This window comes from Oncorhynchus nerka, linkage group LG23 (assembly GCF_034236695.1).
Source record: "Oncorhynchus nerka isolate Pitt River linkage group LG23, Oner_Uvic_2.0, whole genome shotgun sequence".
Classification (NCBI taxonomy): Eukaryota; Metazoa; Chordata; class Actinopteri; order Salmoniformes; family Salmonidae; genus Oncorhynchus; species Oncorhynchus nerka.
This window is the reverse complement of record NC_088418.1, coordinates 33,150,724-33,169,069: the sequence shown is the minus strand read 5'-3', so window position 1 is coordinate 33,169,069 and position 18,346 is coordinate 33,150,724. Positions and strand designations below refer to the sequence as shown.

The following is an 18,346-nucleotide window of genomic DNA, read 5'->3' as shown; positions in this document are numbered from 1 at the left end:
CAAATCAGAGAGATAGGTAGGAGCAAGCCCATGTAATGCTTTGTAGGTTAGCAGTAAAACCTTGAAATCAGCCCTTGCTTTGACAGGAAGCCAGTGTAGAGAGGCTAGCACTGGAGTAATATGATCAAATTTTTTGGTTCTAGTCATGATTCTAGCAGCCGTATTTAGCACTAACTGAAGTTTATTTAGTGCTTTATCCGGGTAGCTGGAAAGTAGAGCATTGCTGCAGTAGTCTAACCTAGAAGTGACAAAAGCATGGATAAATTGTTCTGCATCATTTTTGGACAGAAAGTTTCAGATTTTTGCAATGTTACGTAGATGGAAAAAAAACTGTCCTTGAAATGGTCTTGATATGTTCTTCAAAAGAGAGATCAGGGTCCAGAGTAACGCCGAGGTCCTTCACAGTTTTATTTGAGACGACTGTACAACCATTAAGATTAATTGTCAGATTCAACAGAAGATCTCTTTGTTTCTTGGGACCTCTCTGTTTTGTCCGAGTTTAAAAGTAGAAAGTTTGCAGCCATCCACTTCCTTATGTCTGAAACACATGCTTCTAGCAAGGGCAATTTTGGGGCTTCACCATGTTTCCTTGAAATGTACAGCTGTGTGTCATCCGCATAGCAGTGAAAGTTAACATTATGTTTTCGAATAACATCCCCAAGAGGTAAAATATATAGTGAAAACAATAGTGGTCCTAAAACAGAACCTTGAGGAACACCGAAATTTACAGTTGATTTGTCAGAGGCCAAACCATTCACAGAGACAAACTGATATCTTTCCGACAGATAAGATCTAAACCAGGCCAGAACTTGTCCGTGTAGACCAATTTGGGTTTCCAATCTCTCCAAAAGAATGTGGTGATCGATGGTATCAAAAGCAGCACTAAGGTCTAGGAGCACGAGGACAGATGCAGAGCCTCGGTCCGATGCCATTAAAATGTAATGTACCACCTTCACAAGTGCCGTCTCAGTGCTATGATGGGGTCTAAAACCAGACTGAAGCATTTCGTATACATTGTTTGTCTTCAGGAACGCAGTGAGTTGCTGCGCAACAGCCATTTCAAAATGTTTTGAGAGGAATGGAAGATTCGATATAGGCCGATAGTTTTTTATATTTTCTGGGTCAAGGTTTGGCTTTTTCAAGAGAGGCTTTATTACTGCCACTTTTAGTGAGTTTGGTACACATCCGGTGGATAGAGAGCCGTTTATCATGTTCAACATAGGAGGGCCAAGCACCCCTTTTTTTCTACTGTGTTATTGACTTGTTAATTGTTTACTCCATGTGTAACTCTGTGTTGTCTGTTCACACTGATATGCTTTATCTTGGCCAGGTCGCAGTTGCAAATGAGAACTTGTTCTCAACTAGATCATGGAACGGGCAGTCCTTCCCCGGGAGGAAGAGCAGCTCCGTCTTGCCGAGGTTCAGCTTGAGGTGATGATCCGTCATCCACACTGATATGTCTGCCAGACATGATCTCGCCATCACGGTTGACAACTCCATTGTGTCCTCCTCCCAGAGCGCTAAGAACCTTGGCGTGATCCTGGACAACACCCTGTCGTTCTCAACTAACATCAAGGCGGTGGCCCGTTCCTGTAGGTTCATGCTCTACAACATCCGCAGAGTACGCCTCTAGCATCTGCCTCTAACCCTAGGAAGCTCTTTGCCACCTTCTCCTCCCTCCTGAATCCTCCTCCCCCCCCCCCTCCCTCTCTGCAGATGACTTCGTCAACCATTTTGAAAAGAAGGTCGACGACATCCGATCCTCGTTTGCTAAGTCAAACGACACCGCTGGTTCTGCTCACACTGCCCTACCCTGTGCTCTGACCTCTTTCTCCCCTCTCTCTCCAGATGAAATCTCGCGTCTTGTGACGGCCGGCCGCCCAACAACCTGCCCGCTTGACCCTATCCCCTCCTCTCTTCTCCAGACCATTTCCGGAGACCTTCTCCCTTACCTCACCTCGCTCATCAACTCATCCCTGACCGCTGGCTACGTCCCTTCCGTCTTCAAGAGAGCGAGAGTTGCACCCCTTCTGAAAAAACCTACACTCGATCCCTCCGATGTCAACAACTACAGACCAGTATCCCTTCTTTCTTTTCTCTCCAAAACTCTTGAATGTGCCGTCCTTGGCCAGCTCTCCCGCTATCTCTCTCAGAATGACCTTCTTGATCCAAATCAGTCAGGTTTCAAGACTAGTCATTCAACTGAGACTGCTCTTCTCTGTATCACGGAGGCGCTCCGCACTGCTAAAGCTAACTCTCTCTCCTCTGCTCTCATCCTTCTAGACCTATCGGCTGCCTTCGATACTGTGAACCATCAGATCCTCCTCTCCACCCTCTCCGAGTTGGGCATCTCCGGCGCGGCCCACGCTTGGATTGCGTCCTACCTGACAGGTCGCTCCTACCAGGTGGCGTGGCGAGAATCCGTCTCCTCACCACGTGCTCTCACCACTGGTGTCCCCAGGGCTCTGTTCTAGGCCCTCTCCTATTCTCGCTATACACCAAGTCACTTGGCTCTGTCATAACCTCACATGGTCTCTCCTATCATTGCTATGCAGACGACACACAATTAATCTTCTCCTTTCCCCCTTCTGATGACCAGGTGGCGAATCGCATCTCTGCATGTCTGGCAGACATATCAGTGTGGATGACGGATCACCACCTCAAGCTGAACTCGGCAAGACGGAGCTGCTCTTCCTCCCGGGAAGGACTGCCCGTTCCATGATCTCGCCATCACGGTTGACAACTCCACTGTGTCCTCCTCCCAGAGCGCTAAGAACCTTGGCGTGATCCTGGACAACACCCTGTCGTTCTCAACTAACATCAAGGCGGTGGCCCGTTCCTGTAGGTTCATGCTCTACAACATCCGCAGAGTACGACCCTGCCTCACACAGGAAGCAGCGCAGGTCCTAATCCAGGCACTTTTCATCTCCCGTCTGGATTACTGCAACCCGCTGTTGGCTGGGCTCCCTGCCTGTGCCATTAAACCCCTACAACTCATCCAGAACGCAGCAGCCCGTCTGGTGTTCAACCTTCCCAAGTTCTCTCACGTCACCCCGCTCCTCCGCTCTCTCCACTGGCTTCCAGTTGAAGCTCGCATCCGCTACAAGACCATGGTGCTTGCCTACGGAGCTGTGAGGGGAACGGCACCTCAGTACCTCCAGGCTCTGATCAGGCCCTACACCCATACAAGGGCACTGCGTTCATCCACCTCTGGCCTGCTCGCCTCCCTACCACTGAGGAAGTACAGTTCCCGCGCAGCCCAGTCAAAACTGTTCGCTGCTCTGGCCCCCCAATGGTGGAACAAACTCCCTCACGACGCCAGGACAGCGGAGTCAATCACCACCTTCCGGAGACACCTGAAACCCCACCTCTTTCAGGAATACCTAGGATAGGATAAAGTAATCCTTCTCACCCCCCTTAAAAGATTTAGATGCACTATTGTAAAGTGGCTGTTCCACTGGATGTCTTAAGGTGAACGCACCAATTTGTAAGTCGCTCTGGATAAGAGCGTCTGCTAAATGACTTAAATGTAAATGTAAATGTAAATTTACATTTAAGTACTAAAACACTTGAGCGTCTCTCTTGATCCTAGGTCCTGGGAGAGTTGTGCAGACTCAGGACAACTGAGCTTTGAAGGAATACGCAGATTTAAAGAGGAGTCCGTAATTTGCTTTCTAATAATCATAATCTTTTCCTCAAAGAAGTTCATGAGTTTATCACTGCTAAAGTGAAAGTCATCCTCTCTTGGGGAATGCTGCTTTTTAGTTAGCTTTGTGACAGTATCAAAAAGGAATTTCGGATTGTTCTTATTTTCCTCAATTAAGTTAGAAAAATAGGATGATCAAGCAGCAGTAAGGGCTCTTTGGTACTGCACAGTACTGTCTTTCCAAGCTAGTCGGAAGACTTCCAGTTTGGTGTGGCGCCATTTCCGTTCCAATTTTCTGGAAGCTTGCTTCAGAGCTCGGGTATTTTCTGTATACCAGGGAGCTAGTTTCTTATGAGAAATGTTTTTAGTTTTTAGGGGTGCAACTGCATCTAGGGTATTGTGCAAGGTTAAATTGAGTTCCTCAGTTAGGTGGTTAACTGATTTTTGTCCTCTGGCGTCCTTGGGTAGACAGAGGGAATCTGGAAGGACATCAAGGAATCTTTGTGTTGTCTGTGAATTTATAGCACGACTTTTGATGTTCCTTGGTTGGGGTCTGTGCAGATTATTTGTTGCAATTGCAAACGTAATAAAATGGTGGTCCGATAGTCCAGGATTATGAGGAAAAACATTAAGATCCACAACATTTATTCCATGGGACAAAACTAGGTCCAGCGTATGACTGTGACAGTGAGTGGGTCCAGAGACATGTTGGACAAAACCCACTGAGTCGATGATGGCTCCGAAAGCCTTTTGGAGTGGGTCTGTGGACTTTTCCATGTGAATATTAAAGTCACCAAAGATTAGAATATTATCTGCTATGACTACAAGGTCCGATAGGAATTCAGGGAACTCAGTGAGGAACGCTGTATATGGCCCAGGAGGCCTGTAAACAGTAGCTATAAAAAGTGATTGAGTAGGCTGCATAGATTTAATGACTAGAAGCTCAAAAGATGAAAACGTCATTTTTTTTAAAAATTGAAATTTGCTATCGTAAATGTTAGCAACACCTCCGCCTTTGCGGGATGCACAGGGGATATGGTCACTAGTGTAGCCAGGAGGTGAGGCCTCATTTAACACAGTAAATTCATCAGGCTTAAGCCATGTTTCAGTCAGGCCAAATCACATCAAGATTATGATCAGTGATTAGTTCATTGACTATAATTGCCTTTGAAGTAAGGGATCTAACATTTTAAGTAGCCCTATTTTGAGATGTGAGGTATCATGATCTCTTTCAATAATGACAGGAATGGAGGTGGTCTTTATCCTAGTGAGATTCCTAGGCGAACACTGCCATGTTTAGTTTTGCCCAACCTAGGTCGAGGCACAGACACGGTCTCAATGGTGATAGCTGAGCTGACTACACTGACTGTGCTAGTGGCAGACTCCACTATGCTGGCAGGCTGGCTAACAGCCTGCTGCCTGGCCTGCACCCTATTTCATTGTGGAGCTAGAGGAGTTAGAGCCCTGTCTATGTTGGTAGATAAGATGAGAGCACCCCTCCAGCTAGGATGGAGTCCGTCACTCCTCAGCAGGTCAGGCTTGGTCCTGTTTGTGGGTGAGTCCCAGAAAGAGGGCCAATTATCTACAAATTCTATCTTTTGGGACGGGCAGAAAACAGTTTTCAACCAGCGATTGAGTTGTGAGACTCTGCTGTAGAGCTCATCACTCCCCCTAACTGGGAGGGGGCCAGAGACAATTACTCGATGCCGACACATCTTTCTAGCTGATTTACACGCAGAAGCTATGTTGCGCTTGGTGATCTCTGACTGTTTCATCCTAGCATCGTTGGTGCCGACGTGGATAACAATATCTCTGTACTCTCTACACTCGCCAGTTTTAGCTTTAGCCAGCACCATCTTCAGATTAGCCTTTAACGTCGGTAGCCCTGCCCGCTGGTAAACAGTGTATGATCGCTGGATGATTCGTTTTAAGTCTAATACTGCGGGTAATGGAGTCGCCAATGACTAGAGTTTTCAATTTGTCAGAGCTAATGGTGGGAAGCTTCGGCGTCTCAGACCCCGTAACGGGAGGAGTAGAGACCAGAGAAGACTCGGCCTCTGACTCCGACTCGCTGCTTAATTGGGAAAACTGGTTGAAAGTTTCTGTCGGCTGAATGAGCGACACCAGTTGAGCGTTCCTACAGCATTTCCTTCCAGAAACCGTGAGAAAGTTGTCCGGCTGCGGGGCCTGTGCCAGGGGATTTATACTACTATCTGTACTTACAGGTGGCACAGACGCTGTTTCATCCTTTCCTACACTGAAATTACCCTTGCCTAACGATTGCGTCTGAAGCTGGGCTTATAGCAGAGCTATCCTCGCCGTAAGGCGAGTACAGCGACAGCAATTAGAAGGCATCATGTTAATGTTACTACTTAGCTTCGGCTGTTGGAGGTCCTGACGATTCGTGTTCAGATAAAGAGTCCGGAGTGAAAAAGTTGATGAAAAAAAATATAAACGGTAATTAAAAAGTAAAACCGTAAAGTTGTCAGGTAGCAAAATAGGTTGGCAACAAAACGCACAGCAACTCGAAAACAAGTCTGCAAGTTGTGACCGGCTGTGTTGTATGTTCCTATTTTGGAATTTTGCTTTATTCTTTGAGTAAACTCCGTTGGATTACTCTATACCTGTGTCCTGCACCTGACTCCACTTTCACTCTGCACCCAATCCCTGACACCTGGAGCCAGTGGGTTTGGTGACGAAATTGAAGCGAGGGCCAGCCAACGAAAGCATACAGGTCACAGTGGTGGGTAGTATATGGGGCTTTGGTGACAAAACGGATGGCACTGTGATACACTGCATCCAATTTGCTGAGTAGAGTGTTGGAGGCTATTTTGTAAATGACATTGCCGAAGTCAAGGATCGGTAGGATAGTCAGTTTTACCAGGGTATGCTTGGCAGCATGAGTGAGGGATGCTTTGTTTGCGAAATAGGAAGCCGATACTTGGGAGGCTTGGGCAAGTTTCTGTGGAGGGTGCAGGGCTGTTGACCGGGGTAGGGGTAGCCAGGTGGAAAGCATGGCCAGCCGTAGAAAAATTCTCAATTATCGTGGATTTATTGGTGGTGACAGTGTTTCCTAGACTCAGTGCAGCTGCAAGGTGCTCTTATTCTCCATGGACTTTACAGTGACTTTACAGTGTCCCAGAACTTTTTTGAGTTTGTGCTATAAGATGCAAATTTCTGTTTGAAAAAGCTAGCCTTTGCTTTCCTAACTGCCTGTGTATATTGGTTCCTATCTTCCCTGAAGAGTTGCAGATTTGATTTGATTTGATTTGATATCGCGGGGGCTATTGGATGCTAATGCAGTACGCCACAGGATGTTTTTGTGCTGGTCAAATGCAGTCAGGTCTGGGGAGTGAACCAAGGGCTATATCTGTTCCTGGTTCACTATTTTTTTGAACGGGGCATGCTTATTTAAGATGGCGAGGAAAGCACTTTTAAAGAATAACCAGGCATCCTCTACTGACGGAATGAGGTCAATATCCTTCCAGGATACTCGGGCCAGGTCGATTAGAAATGCCTGCTCGCTGAAGGGTTTTTACGGAGGACCCAGGCAATGAGGCAGTGATCTCTAAGAGAGCAGAGGTGTATTTGGAGGGCAGGTTGGTCAGGATGATCTATGAGGGTGCCTGTCTTTATGGATTTGGAGTTGTACCTGGTAGGTTCATTGATCATTTGTGTGAGATTGAGGGCATCTAGCTTAGATTGTAGGACGGCCGGGGTGTTAAGCATGTCCCAGTTTAGTTTACCTAACAGTACGAGCTCTGAAGATAGATGGGGGGCAATCAATTCACATACGGTGTCCATGGCACAGCTGGGGGCTTGTGAGAGACTTGTTTCTGGAAAGGAGGATTTTTAAAAGTAGAAGCTCAAATTGTTTGGGCACAGACCTGGATAGTATGACAGAACTCTGTAGGCTATCTCTGCAGTAGATTGCAATTCCGCCCCCTTTGGCAGTTCTATCTTGTCGGAAATGTTATAGTTAGAGATGGAAATTTCAGGATTTTTGGTGGCCTTCCTAAGCCAGGATACAGACACAGCTAGGACATCCGGGTTGGCGGAGTGTGCTATAAAGCAGTGAATAAACAAATTTAGGGTGGATGCTTCTAATGTTAACATGCATGAAACCAAGGCTTGTACGGTTACAGAAGCCAACAAATGAGAGTGCCTGGGGAATGAGAGTGCCTGGGGAATGGGAGTGGAGCTAGGCGCTGCAGGGCCTGGATTAACCTCTACATCACCAGAGGAACAGAGAAGGAGTAGGATAAAGGCTATAAGAACTGGTTGTCTGGTACGTTCGGGAACAGAGAGTAAAAGGAGCAGATTTCTGGGTGCGGAAGAATAGGAACAAGGCATAATGTACAGACAAAGGTATGGTAGGATGTGAATACAGTGGAGGTAAACCTAGGCATTGAGTGATGATGAGAGAGGTATTGTCTGTAGAGACACCATTTAAACCAGGTGAGGTTACCGCATGTGTGGGAGGTGGAACAAAAGGGTGAGCTAAGGCATACTGGACAGGGCTGGAGGCTCTACAGTGAAATAAAACACTAATCACAAAACCAAAGCAGCGATGGACAAGGCATATTGACATTAGGGAAAGATATGCATAGCCGAGTGATCATAGGTTCCAGTGAGTAGCTGGAGACACGCCAATTCAGACAGCTAGCGGGCCGGGGTTAGCAGGCTAGCAGAAGGGCTTTAGTGGGACGTCGCGACGAAATAGTCTGTTTTTGCCCCCTCTGGCGGTTACGTCAGTAGACCAGTCATGATGGATCGGCAGGGCTCCATGTAAGCAGTAAAAGGGTCCAGGCCAATTGACAAAATAGTTATTGTAGCCCAAGAAATTGGCTGATGGAATTCTTCAGCTAACAGTCCGATATGCTCTAGACAGCTAGTGGGCCGCGGCTAGCAGGCTAGCAGATGAGCACTCAGGGGACATCGCGACGGAGGAGCCTGTTGAAACCACCCTTGGGCTGATTACGTCGGTAGACCAGTCGTGATGGATCAGCGGGGCTCCGTGTCAGCAGTAAAAGGGGTCCAGGCCAATTGGCAAAATAGGTATTGTAGCCCAAGGAGTGGTTGATGGATCTCTTCAGCTGGCCGGGAGATGGGCCTAGCATAGGCTAGCTCCAGGCTAACTGGTCTTGTGTTTGCTTCGGGTCAGAGATGTTAGCCATTAGTAGCCACTCGGATAGCAGCTAGTTAGCTGCGATGATCCAAGTACAAAGGTTCAGAGCTTGCTGTAGGAATCCAGAGATGTGCTGGAGAAAAATAAGTCCGGTATGCTCTTGGTTGAATCGCGCTGTGCAGCCTGGCAGGAGTTGACCGGGCTAAAGGTTAGCTGATGACCGCTAGCAGTGGCTAGCTGACTACTAGCTAGTAGCTATTTAGCTGTCTAGCTTTGTTTCGGGGTTCCGGTTCTAATGTAAAGAAAATAGCAGATCCATACCACATTGGGTTAAAAAAATATTTGAAAATATATACGAAATATATACAGGGAAGACATCCCTCCTCCCTCATGTGTTACCCTTCCTGCAGGCTCATCCTGACATGACCCTCCAGCATGAAAATTCCACCAGCTATACTACTCATTCTGTGCGTGATTTCCTGCAAGACAAGAATGTCAGTGTTCTGCCATGGCCAGCGAAGAGCCCGGATCTCAATTCCATTGAGCACGTCTGGGACCTATTGGATCGGAGGGTGAGGGCTAGGGCCATTCCCCCCAGAAGTGTCTGGGAACTTGCAGGTGCCTGGCAAATCTGGTGCAGTCCATGAGGAGGAGATGCACTGCAGTACTTAATGCAGCTGGTGGTCACACCAGATACTGACTGTTACTTTTGATTTTGACTCCCCCTTTGTTCAGGTACACATTATTCAATTTCTGTCTGTCACATGTCTGTGGAACTTATTCAGTTTGTCTCAGTTGTTGAATCTTGTTATGTTCATACAAATATTTACACATGTTAAGTTTGCTGAAAATAAATGCAGTTGACAGAGAGAGGACGTTTCTTTTTTTGCTGAGTTTACATTTCCCCATCTGTTGTGAAGCCATCGGTGTGATTTTCATGCTTGCCGCTAACTTCGTAGAACTGTAAATCAAATGGAAATGTCCCGATTCAGACGGCTTTTGATGCAGATAAGGGCCTTTGTGCCTTGCAACGGAGCCTAAATGCATAGTAACATGTTTATTACCAATTACAATTACCATAAATCTTTTTTTACATTCCATGAACGCACTGTTTTTTTTCAATAACATATTGTGCCAATTTGGGGTTGATTAAATGTCTTACCTGGCTGCATCCACTTCTGTAACTTGAGCGGCCCATTTAAACTAGAGGTGAGGGAAGAACGAGAGAAGAATTTCTACTGTACAAGTACCTGAAGCGTTTCCCTTTGGAGAGTGCTCTGTTGAGAATAGGTGGAGCTGCTGTGGGTGCGCCAGCTGGCAGACTGCTGTCTCCTTCAGGAGGGGAGGACCCATGAGATTTGCAGCACTGCAGTGAAAGAAAACAAAGGCCAAATAAGGACATGATTTCAGGAAAATAGGAAATTGGAAAGTAGATATTAGGACCCCATACAGTTTGTGGACATATACAAACATAATGAATACACGTACGCACACAGGGCCACATACACAATAGCCTAAGATAACACGATATACACTCAGCAGATGCAGCTGCAATAGTCCTGAGTCAATGTAGGAGATGTTTCCCCATGATATATGGCCCTCCCAGCCCAGGCAGTCCCTTTAATTAAACTGCAGATTAAGTCAACACTTTCTGATTACACTACATGGCGGCTCTCCCACGACTATCTACAGAGGCCAGAAATTAATCCCAGACAAGATTACATTAATGGATTCCTAAAGAATTTTGCCTCAATTCTCAATTTTTTCCTCTATCAAAATTAGAACCATTATCTCACAAGGGCCCCTGTACTGGGATCCTTGATGCACGCAAGGCGCAGTGCGATGCCCCAAAGCCTCATGAACACAGAGAATAATAGAAGATAATGGTGTTATTCCAGTGACTAAAGTTCTTATGTTTGTCAGCCTCCGTCCTTACGGTTCATTATTAAAGCGATTGGATGTGACTTAGGTTGTGTCTCAAATTGCAACCTATTCCCTACTTATATCATGCACAGTGAATAGGGTAGTGCACTAGTGAATAGGGTTCCATTTGGGGAGTTTTTCAGAGCTCTCATTGCTGACAAGCTTACTCACTCTTCTCTCCCTTCACACCCTTGACTCCCTTAGGGACCTGTTACAGCTTGTTCTCCTCCGGTGCAGGAAAATGTGATAATTTTGACCACCATCACAAACTTGGCTGGGGGAACAGGACTTAAGAGGAAAATGACATGAGAAGGCAGGATTGCAATCGGTGTCTTTGGAGTCTGTCAGTGCAAACATGACCAGGATGTCGTAAAACTATGAGATGAAATGTTTCGCTGGAGACTTCTGCCAGTTGTGGAACCTCCTCTCTTAAACTGTCACATTTGTTTTTGTTGTTGTTTGTGTTTTCATTGACATATACAGTATATACAGGTGCGGCCAAATATATTGGCACCCTTGCACTTTTCTTAAATAGTTCCCTATTTAAAAAAAATAAAAAAAATGACATTATTTTTGGGGGTAAAATCATAAAGAAATAAAGTGCTACAATCAGATGCAGTCTAGAGTCAATGCATGGCATGTTCATAGAAGTCTACAAGCTAAAACACACATGATCATGGACAATGACGCACACCCACTCCACAGCACTCTAATGCAACACAGTAGGAGCTTCAGTAACAGGTTCATCCTGCCTAAAATATCCACAGAGAGGTTCAGAAGGTCAATAAATATTATTTATTATCACAAATATTTATTCAGAAAATAAAGACAAATGGCATGGACAAAATTATTGGCACCCTGGAGCTAGTACTTAGTTGCACAGCCTTTGGCCAAAATAACTAAAAGCACAAGCTTCTTTAAGCCAGCAATGAGCTTGCTGCACCGTTCTTCTGGCAATTTGACCCATTTTCTAGCATCAAACTGCTCTAATTCTTCAATGTTTAAGGGGTGCCCTTCACCAACTGTTTTCAGATCTCGCCATAAGTTTTGGATGCGATTCAGATTTTGACTCTTCGCTGGCCACTCAGTTTTTGGACACTAGGTTGAACATTGGACTCCAAAACACCTAATAATCTGTTAATTTCATGATGCCTTACAGTACCAGAGACAGCAAAGCAATCCCACAGCATTATCAATCCTCCCCTGTTTGATTGTACTTTTCATCGAATGCTTCATTTGGTCGTCAGTAACCACAACGCTAATCTGTATTGCCAAAGAGCTCTAATTTTGTTTCATTGGTCCACAGAACATTTCCCCATGGATTTAGGCTTGTTTATTATTTTTATAGTTCACTCAGGCTTTCTTGTGTCTCGTTCAGAAATGGGCTCTTCCTATGTTTTGCTGTGTCTGGTAGTGGGTCCTTGAATGTGTGCAATCAGCAGGGTTAGGGTGAGGTTTAGGGTTAAACCTGAATCAAACATTGAAGGTTTGGCCATATTGCTAGTAGAAATGTGCACCAATCTTATTGATGGCGACAAGAAGATTTTGTTGGCAGTTATCTTAGCCAAAGGCTGTGCAGCCAACTACCAATAATTTTGTCCATATCATTTGTCTTTATTATCTAAATAAAAATTAAAACCTTACGTTTACAGAAATAAAATTGGTTCTGCAATGTTCAAAATCAAATTACAAGTTGTGATCAAAATGATTTTGTATTGTTTTACTTATTTTAGAAGAATTAGGGAATTATTTAGAAAAAGTGACAACATTATTTAGGGTGCCAATATATACGTAGCAACTCAGGACCCAGTAAGTTATTGTAATTTTATAGGATATGTATTACAGTAAAATGATTTACTGTTAACACACTTGGGACTCAACCTCAGCCTGGATTTGATATCACAGCCTCTTGGTTGCCAACAACAGTGCTTAGGTGGCTGTACTACAGACACCGGTCGTCGTCATGGGAAAGACGCGTTAAAAACGTTTGAAAAACAACTGGTTGCAGTAAGAGCCAACCTGGATACTAAGGAGATCCTGAGGGAAATTGACGAGTACCAACAGCTTTGCGTTATTGGAGGAACAACATACTCCATCATGGAAAGATCCGACTACCTCACAAAAGAACTCTAACCCGACAAAAAAAAGAAAAACAGATTCTACAGACACGGACGACATACTTACCGTTGAAGTAGAGGCTAGTGCTCTGGTTGGAATCCATGCAACACTGTAAAAGTTGTGTGAGGAGGTAGCAGGGCTGAGGGGGAGTTTGGAGTTTAGCCAGAGTGAAATTCTCACGCTCCAAGGAGAGAACAAGGCACTCACAGCCAAGGTAAAAATTCACGATTCTAAAATGGATTGTCTACACACGGAAAACAGGGTGCTGAAGGAGTCGCTGCTAGACATAAAAAATGTCGTAGCATGCGTGAAAATATATTTTCTGGGAATAAGCCAGAGGACGTGATCAGAGAATTCATGCAATCTGCCTTGAATTTTCCTCTATAGACAGTAAAAAAAACTTGGTGCTCGGAGCGACAAGACCAAGGGTCCCCGACTGAATTTGTTCTTAACTGACTTGCCTAGTAAAATAAAGGTAAAATAAAAAATAAAAATAATTAAATTGGGTGGGTTGAGATTATTAAATATAAAAGCACTAAATCTTTCTCGAAAGCTTCACTTATTCAAAAGTTTTACTTGAATCCTAAATGGTTCTCAAGTAGATTACTAAGAAAAGCTCATCCATTGTTTATAAATGGTCTTTTTGCCTTTGTGCAGATTGCCATGTCTCTTTTTCGATTAATTGAAAATTATACTTTTTTCAAAGTATCTCTCTTTTTCAAACAAGCATTGCAGAGCTGGCTACAATTTAAATTTCATCCCCCTGAAAATATATAACAAATATTACAGCAAATATTATGGGTTGAACTCAAATGTGCTGGTTGATAAATGACCTGTATTTATGGGAAAAATGTTTGAAAAGGGTATTTTGTTCTTAAATTATATTGGAAATTTGAATGGCAGAGTTATGTCTTTCATGGAGTTATCAGTTATCTTCCTGCTTAATCCAAGTGTACTACCAATTGATTACAGCATTACCCAAAAAATAGAGGAGGCAGGTGGCAGCGGGAAGAGGTGGGAAACTGGTCTGTCTGCCCAATATAAAGGATCAAAACTTGCAGAGGAATAAAAATAGCATTTTTCTTTAATAGAAATATGTAACTTTCACACATGAACAAGTCCAATACAGCAAATGAAAGATACACTTCTTGTTATTAATCTACCCATCGTGTCCGATTTCAAAAATGCTTCACAGCAAAAGCACAACATATGATTATGTTAGATCACCGCCTAGTCAAAAAAACACAGCCATTTCTCCAGCCAAAGATAGGAATCACAACAAGCAGAAATATAGATAAAATGACTAACCTTTGATGATCTTCATCAGATGACACTCATAAGACATCATGTTACACAATACATGTATGTTTTGTTTGATAATGTGCATATTTATATCCCAAAATCTCAGGTTACATTGGCGCCTTACGTGCAGTAATGTTTTCATTCCAAAATATATAAAATATACAAGTGTCATTCACAGAATTAAAGATAGACTTCTCCTTAATGCAACCGCTGTCAGATTTAAAAAAAAACTTTACGGAAAAAGCATAATCTTAGAGCGGCGCTCAGAGCCCAATCCAGCCAGAGAAATATCCGCCATGTTGGAGTCAACAGAGGTTAGAAATAACACTATAAATATTCACTTACCTTTGATGATCTTCATCAGAAGGCACTTAAATTCAACACTTTTTTAGACATTATACTGTATGTGACACACCGAAATAGTGTTAACCTAACACTTTTCAAAGTGTTCACAAACTGGGTGTTGCAAATTACAACTTAAATGAACACTTTATTTGAGTTGGGGGCGGGTTTATCATTGTATGTTGTAAAGCTGCATTTGCATATTTTCCAGCATGCCTTTCAAGTGAATGTGAAATATAATCACCCATGATTGTGTTTGTTAGTGATAAAGATATTATTGTTGCATTCAATAACTTCTATTCATGAAGCCTTCACCAAGTCTGGCGCCTCAGTGAGGCCTCAGTGATTATGTTTGAATTAAACTTAAACCCTTTATTACCATACAGTGTCGTCAGAACATGGTCACACACCTTTTCCACATTTTGTTGTGTTACCTGAATTTAAAATGGATTCAATTGCAATGTTATGTCACTGGCCTACACACAATACCCCATAATGTCAAAGTGGAATAATGTTTTTGAAATGTTTACAAATTAATAAAAAATGCAAAAAAATGTCTTGAGTCAATTATTCAACCTCTGTTATGGCAAGCATAAATAAGTCCAGGAGAAAACATTTGCATAACAAGTCACTTGCATGGACTCTGTGTGTAATAATAGTGTTTATCCCCCTAGTTACATAACAAAAAAAGCCTCAACAAAATCTGTCAGTTTAAGCAAGAGATATCAAGGTTTTTTGCATTTGATGCTTCCAAATCCATTGCATTTGCCAGGTGGCAAACCTAGAGCGATGTTTGTCAGACCATGAGACATCCCAAAAAACTTCTGTAGCGTTCAAACGGTTGGACCTACAAAGTATTGTGACCACTCTGTGGAAAGGGAGACTCACGAACACGATGGCATTTTGCTTTAAAATACCCACAAGTGTCATAGGACTTGTCTGAAGGTAACCGGTACAGGTTCTTTAAAAAACTAATGAAAGTATGAAGGTAGTTTTGTGCCTACCCCAAAAAGGGGTTAAATACTGTATGTGTAAGGACAGATATTTCAAAACCTTGTTTCTTTAAGTAAACATGTTTTACTGTCCTTTTTGACATTATGTCATTCAATGCATTTCTATGGGCTTTAGTAGTAAAGGCCTAAATCAATATTTTATCAAATAATTTGTAGAACCCTTTCTACAAAGGGTTCTATATGGAACCCAAAATGGTTCTACCTAGAACCAAAAGGGCTCTACCTGGAACCAAAAAAGGTTTCTCCTTTGGGGACAGCCGAAGATCCCTTTGGAACCCTTTTTTTGAGTGTGCAGAATCAACACTCACAACTCTTTTTACCTGAGAGCCAAGATTTTAACACTTACAAATTTGCTGTGTGGGGATTTGAACTTTTGGGGAACTGTCAAGGCTTGGACTCTACAAGGTGTCGAAAGCGTTCCACAGGGATGCTGGCCCATGTTGACTCCAATGCATCCCACAGTTGTGCCAAGTTGGCTGAATGTCCTTTGGGTGGTGGACCATTCTTGAAACACACAGGAAACTGTTAAGCATGAAAAACCCAGCAGCGTTTCAGTTCTTGACACATTCAAACCGGTGTGCCTAGCATCTACTACCATACCGATTCAAAGGCACATCAATATTTTGTCTTGCCCATTCAACCTCTTAATAGCACACGTACACAATACATGTCTCAATTGCCTCCAGGCTTAAAAATCCTTCTTTAACCTGTCTCCTCCCCTTCATATACACTGAATGAAATGGAGGCTTTAACAAGTGACATCAATAAGGGATCATAGCTTTCACCTTGATTCACATGGTCAACCTATATCATGGAAAGCTAAGGTGGTCCTAATGTTTTTTTACACTCAGTGTATCTCCACACAGTCTATAAATAAGAGGAAACAGGCCTAATGAGCAGCATTTCATGGCATAAAAGAAAAACATGGTGAAGAGAGGAAAAACAGGATGGTTATTCATAACCATTATTCATAACCATCACAGCAGTAAAGAACCCTGCTTGTGAAAATGGTTACACATATACCCCTCACCCCTGACAAAGAACCTATCAAGATTTTTTTTCAAAGAGTGTACTTATCTTAAATATACGGTTGAAGTCGAAAGTTTACATACACTTAGGTTGGAGTCATTAAAACTCGTTTTTCAACCACTTCACAAATTTCTTGTTAACAAACTATAGTTTTGGCAAGTCGGTTAATACATCTAAATTGTGACACAAGTCATTCTTCCAACAATTGTTTACAGACAGATTACTTCACTTATAATTCACTGTATAACAATTCCAGTGGGTCAGAAGTTTACATACACTAAGTTGACTGTGCCTTTAAACAGCTTGGAAAATTCCAGAAAATGATTTCATGGCTTTAGAAGCTTCTGATAGGCTAATTGACATTGTTTGAGTCGATTGGAGGTGTACATTTACATTTAAGTCATTTAGCAGACGCTCTTATCCAGAGCGACTTACAAATTGGTGCGTTCACCTTAAGACATCCAGTGGAACAGCCACTTTACAATAGTGCATCTAAATCTTTTAAGGGGGGTGAGAAGGATTACTTTATCCTATCCTAGGTATTCCTGAAAGAGGTGGGGTTTCAGGAGTCTCCGGAAGGTGGTGATTGACTCCGCTGTCCTGGCGTCGTGAGGGAGTTTGTTCCACCATTGGGGGGCCAGAGCAGCGAACAGTTTTGACTGGGCTGCGCGGGAACTGTACTTCCTCAGTGGTAGGGAGGCGAGCAGGCCAGAGGTGGATGAACGCAGTGCCCTTGTTTGGGTGTAGGGCCTGATCAGAGCCTGGAGGTACTGAGGTGCCGTTCCCCTCACAGCTCCGTAGGCAAGCACCATGGTCTTGTAGCGGATGCGAGCTTCAACTGGAAGCCAGTGGAGAGAGCGGAGGAGCGGGGTGACGTGAGAGAACTTGGGAAGGTTGAACACCAGACGGGCTGCGGCGTTCTGGATGAGTTGTAGGGGTTTAATGGCACAGGCAGGGAGCCCAGCCAACAGTGAGTTGCAGTAATCCAGACGGGAGATGACAAGTGCCTGGATTAGGACCTGCGCTGCTTCCTGTGTGAGGCAGGGTCGTACTCTGCGGATGTTGTAGAGCATGAACCTACAAGAACGGGCCACCGCCTTGATGTTAGTTGAGAACGACAGGGTGTTGTCCAGGATCACGCCAAGGTTCTTAGCGCTCTGGGAGGAGGACACAATGGAGTTGTCAAACGTGATGGCGAGATCATGGAACGGGCAGTCCTTCCCCGGGAGGAAGAGCAGCTCCGTCTTGCCGAGGTTCAGCTTGAGGTGGTGATCCGTCATCCACACTGATATGTCTGCCAGACATGCAGAGATGCGATTCGCCACCTGGTCATCAGAAGGGGGAAAGGAGAAGATTAATTGTGTGTCGTCTGCATAGCAATGATAGGAGAGACCATGTGAGGTTATGACAGAGCCAAGTGACTTGGTGTATAGCGAGAATAGGAGAGGGCCTAGAACAGAGCCCTGGGGGACGCCAGTGGTGAGAGCGCGTGGTGAGGAGACAGATTCTCGCCACGCCACCTGGTAGGAGCGACCTGTCAGGTAGGACGCAATCCAAGCGTGGGCCGCGCCGGAGATGCCCAACTCGGAGAGGGTGGAGAGGAGGATCTGATGGTTCACAGTATCGAAGGCAGCCGATAGGTCTAGAAGGATGAGAGCAGAGGAGAGAGAGTTAGCTTTAGCAGTGCGGAGGGCCTCCGTGATACAGAGAAGAGCAGTCTCAGTTGAATGACTAGTCTTGAAACCTGACTGATTTGGATCAAGAAGGTCATTCTGAGAGAGATAGCGGGAGAGCTGGCCAAGGACGGCACGTTCAAGAGTTTTGGAGAGAAAAGAAAGAAGGGAT

General features: G+C 44.2%; 1 protein-coding gene across 1 annotated transcript in view; it reads right to left on the bottom strand.

Moving 5' to 3' along the window:
* nrg3b (neuregulin 3b) overlaps positions 1–18,346 on the bottom strand; it is a 438,765-nt gene that overhangs the window by 12,011 nt on the left and 408,408 nt on the right. Inside the window, exon 7 of the mRNA XM_029629772.2 lies at positions 10,025–10,140. Within this exon, the coding sequence (XP_029485632.1) occupies positions 10,025–10,140 (116 nt within the window). The remainder of the gene's footprint in view (positions 1–10,024; positions 10,141–18,346) is intronic.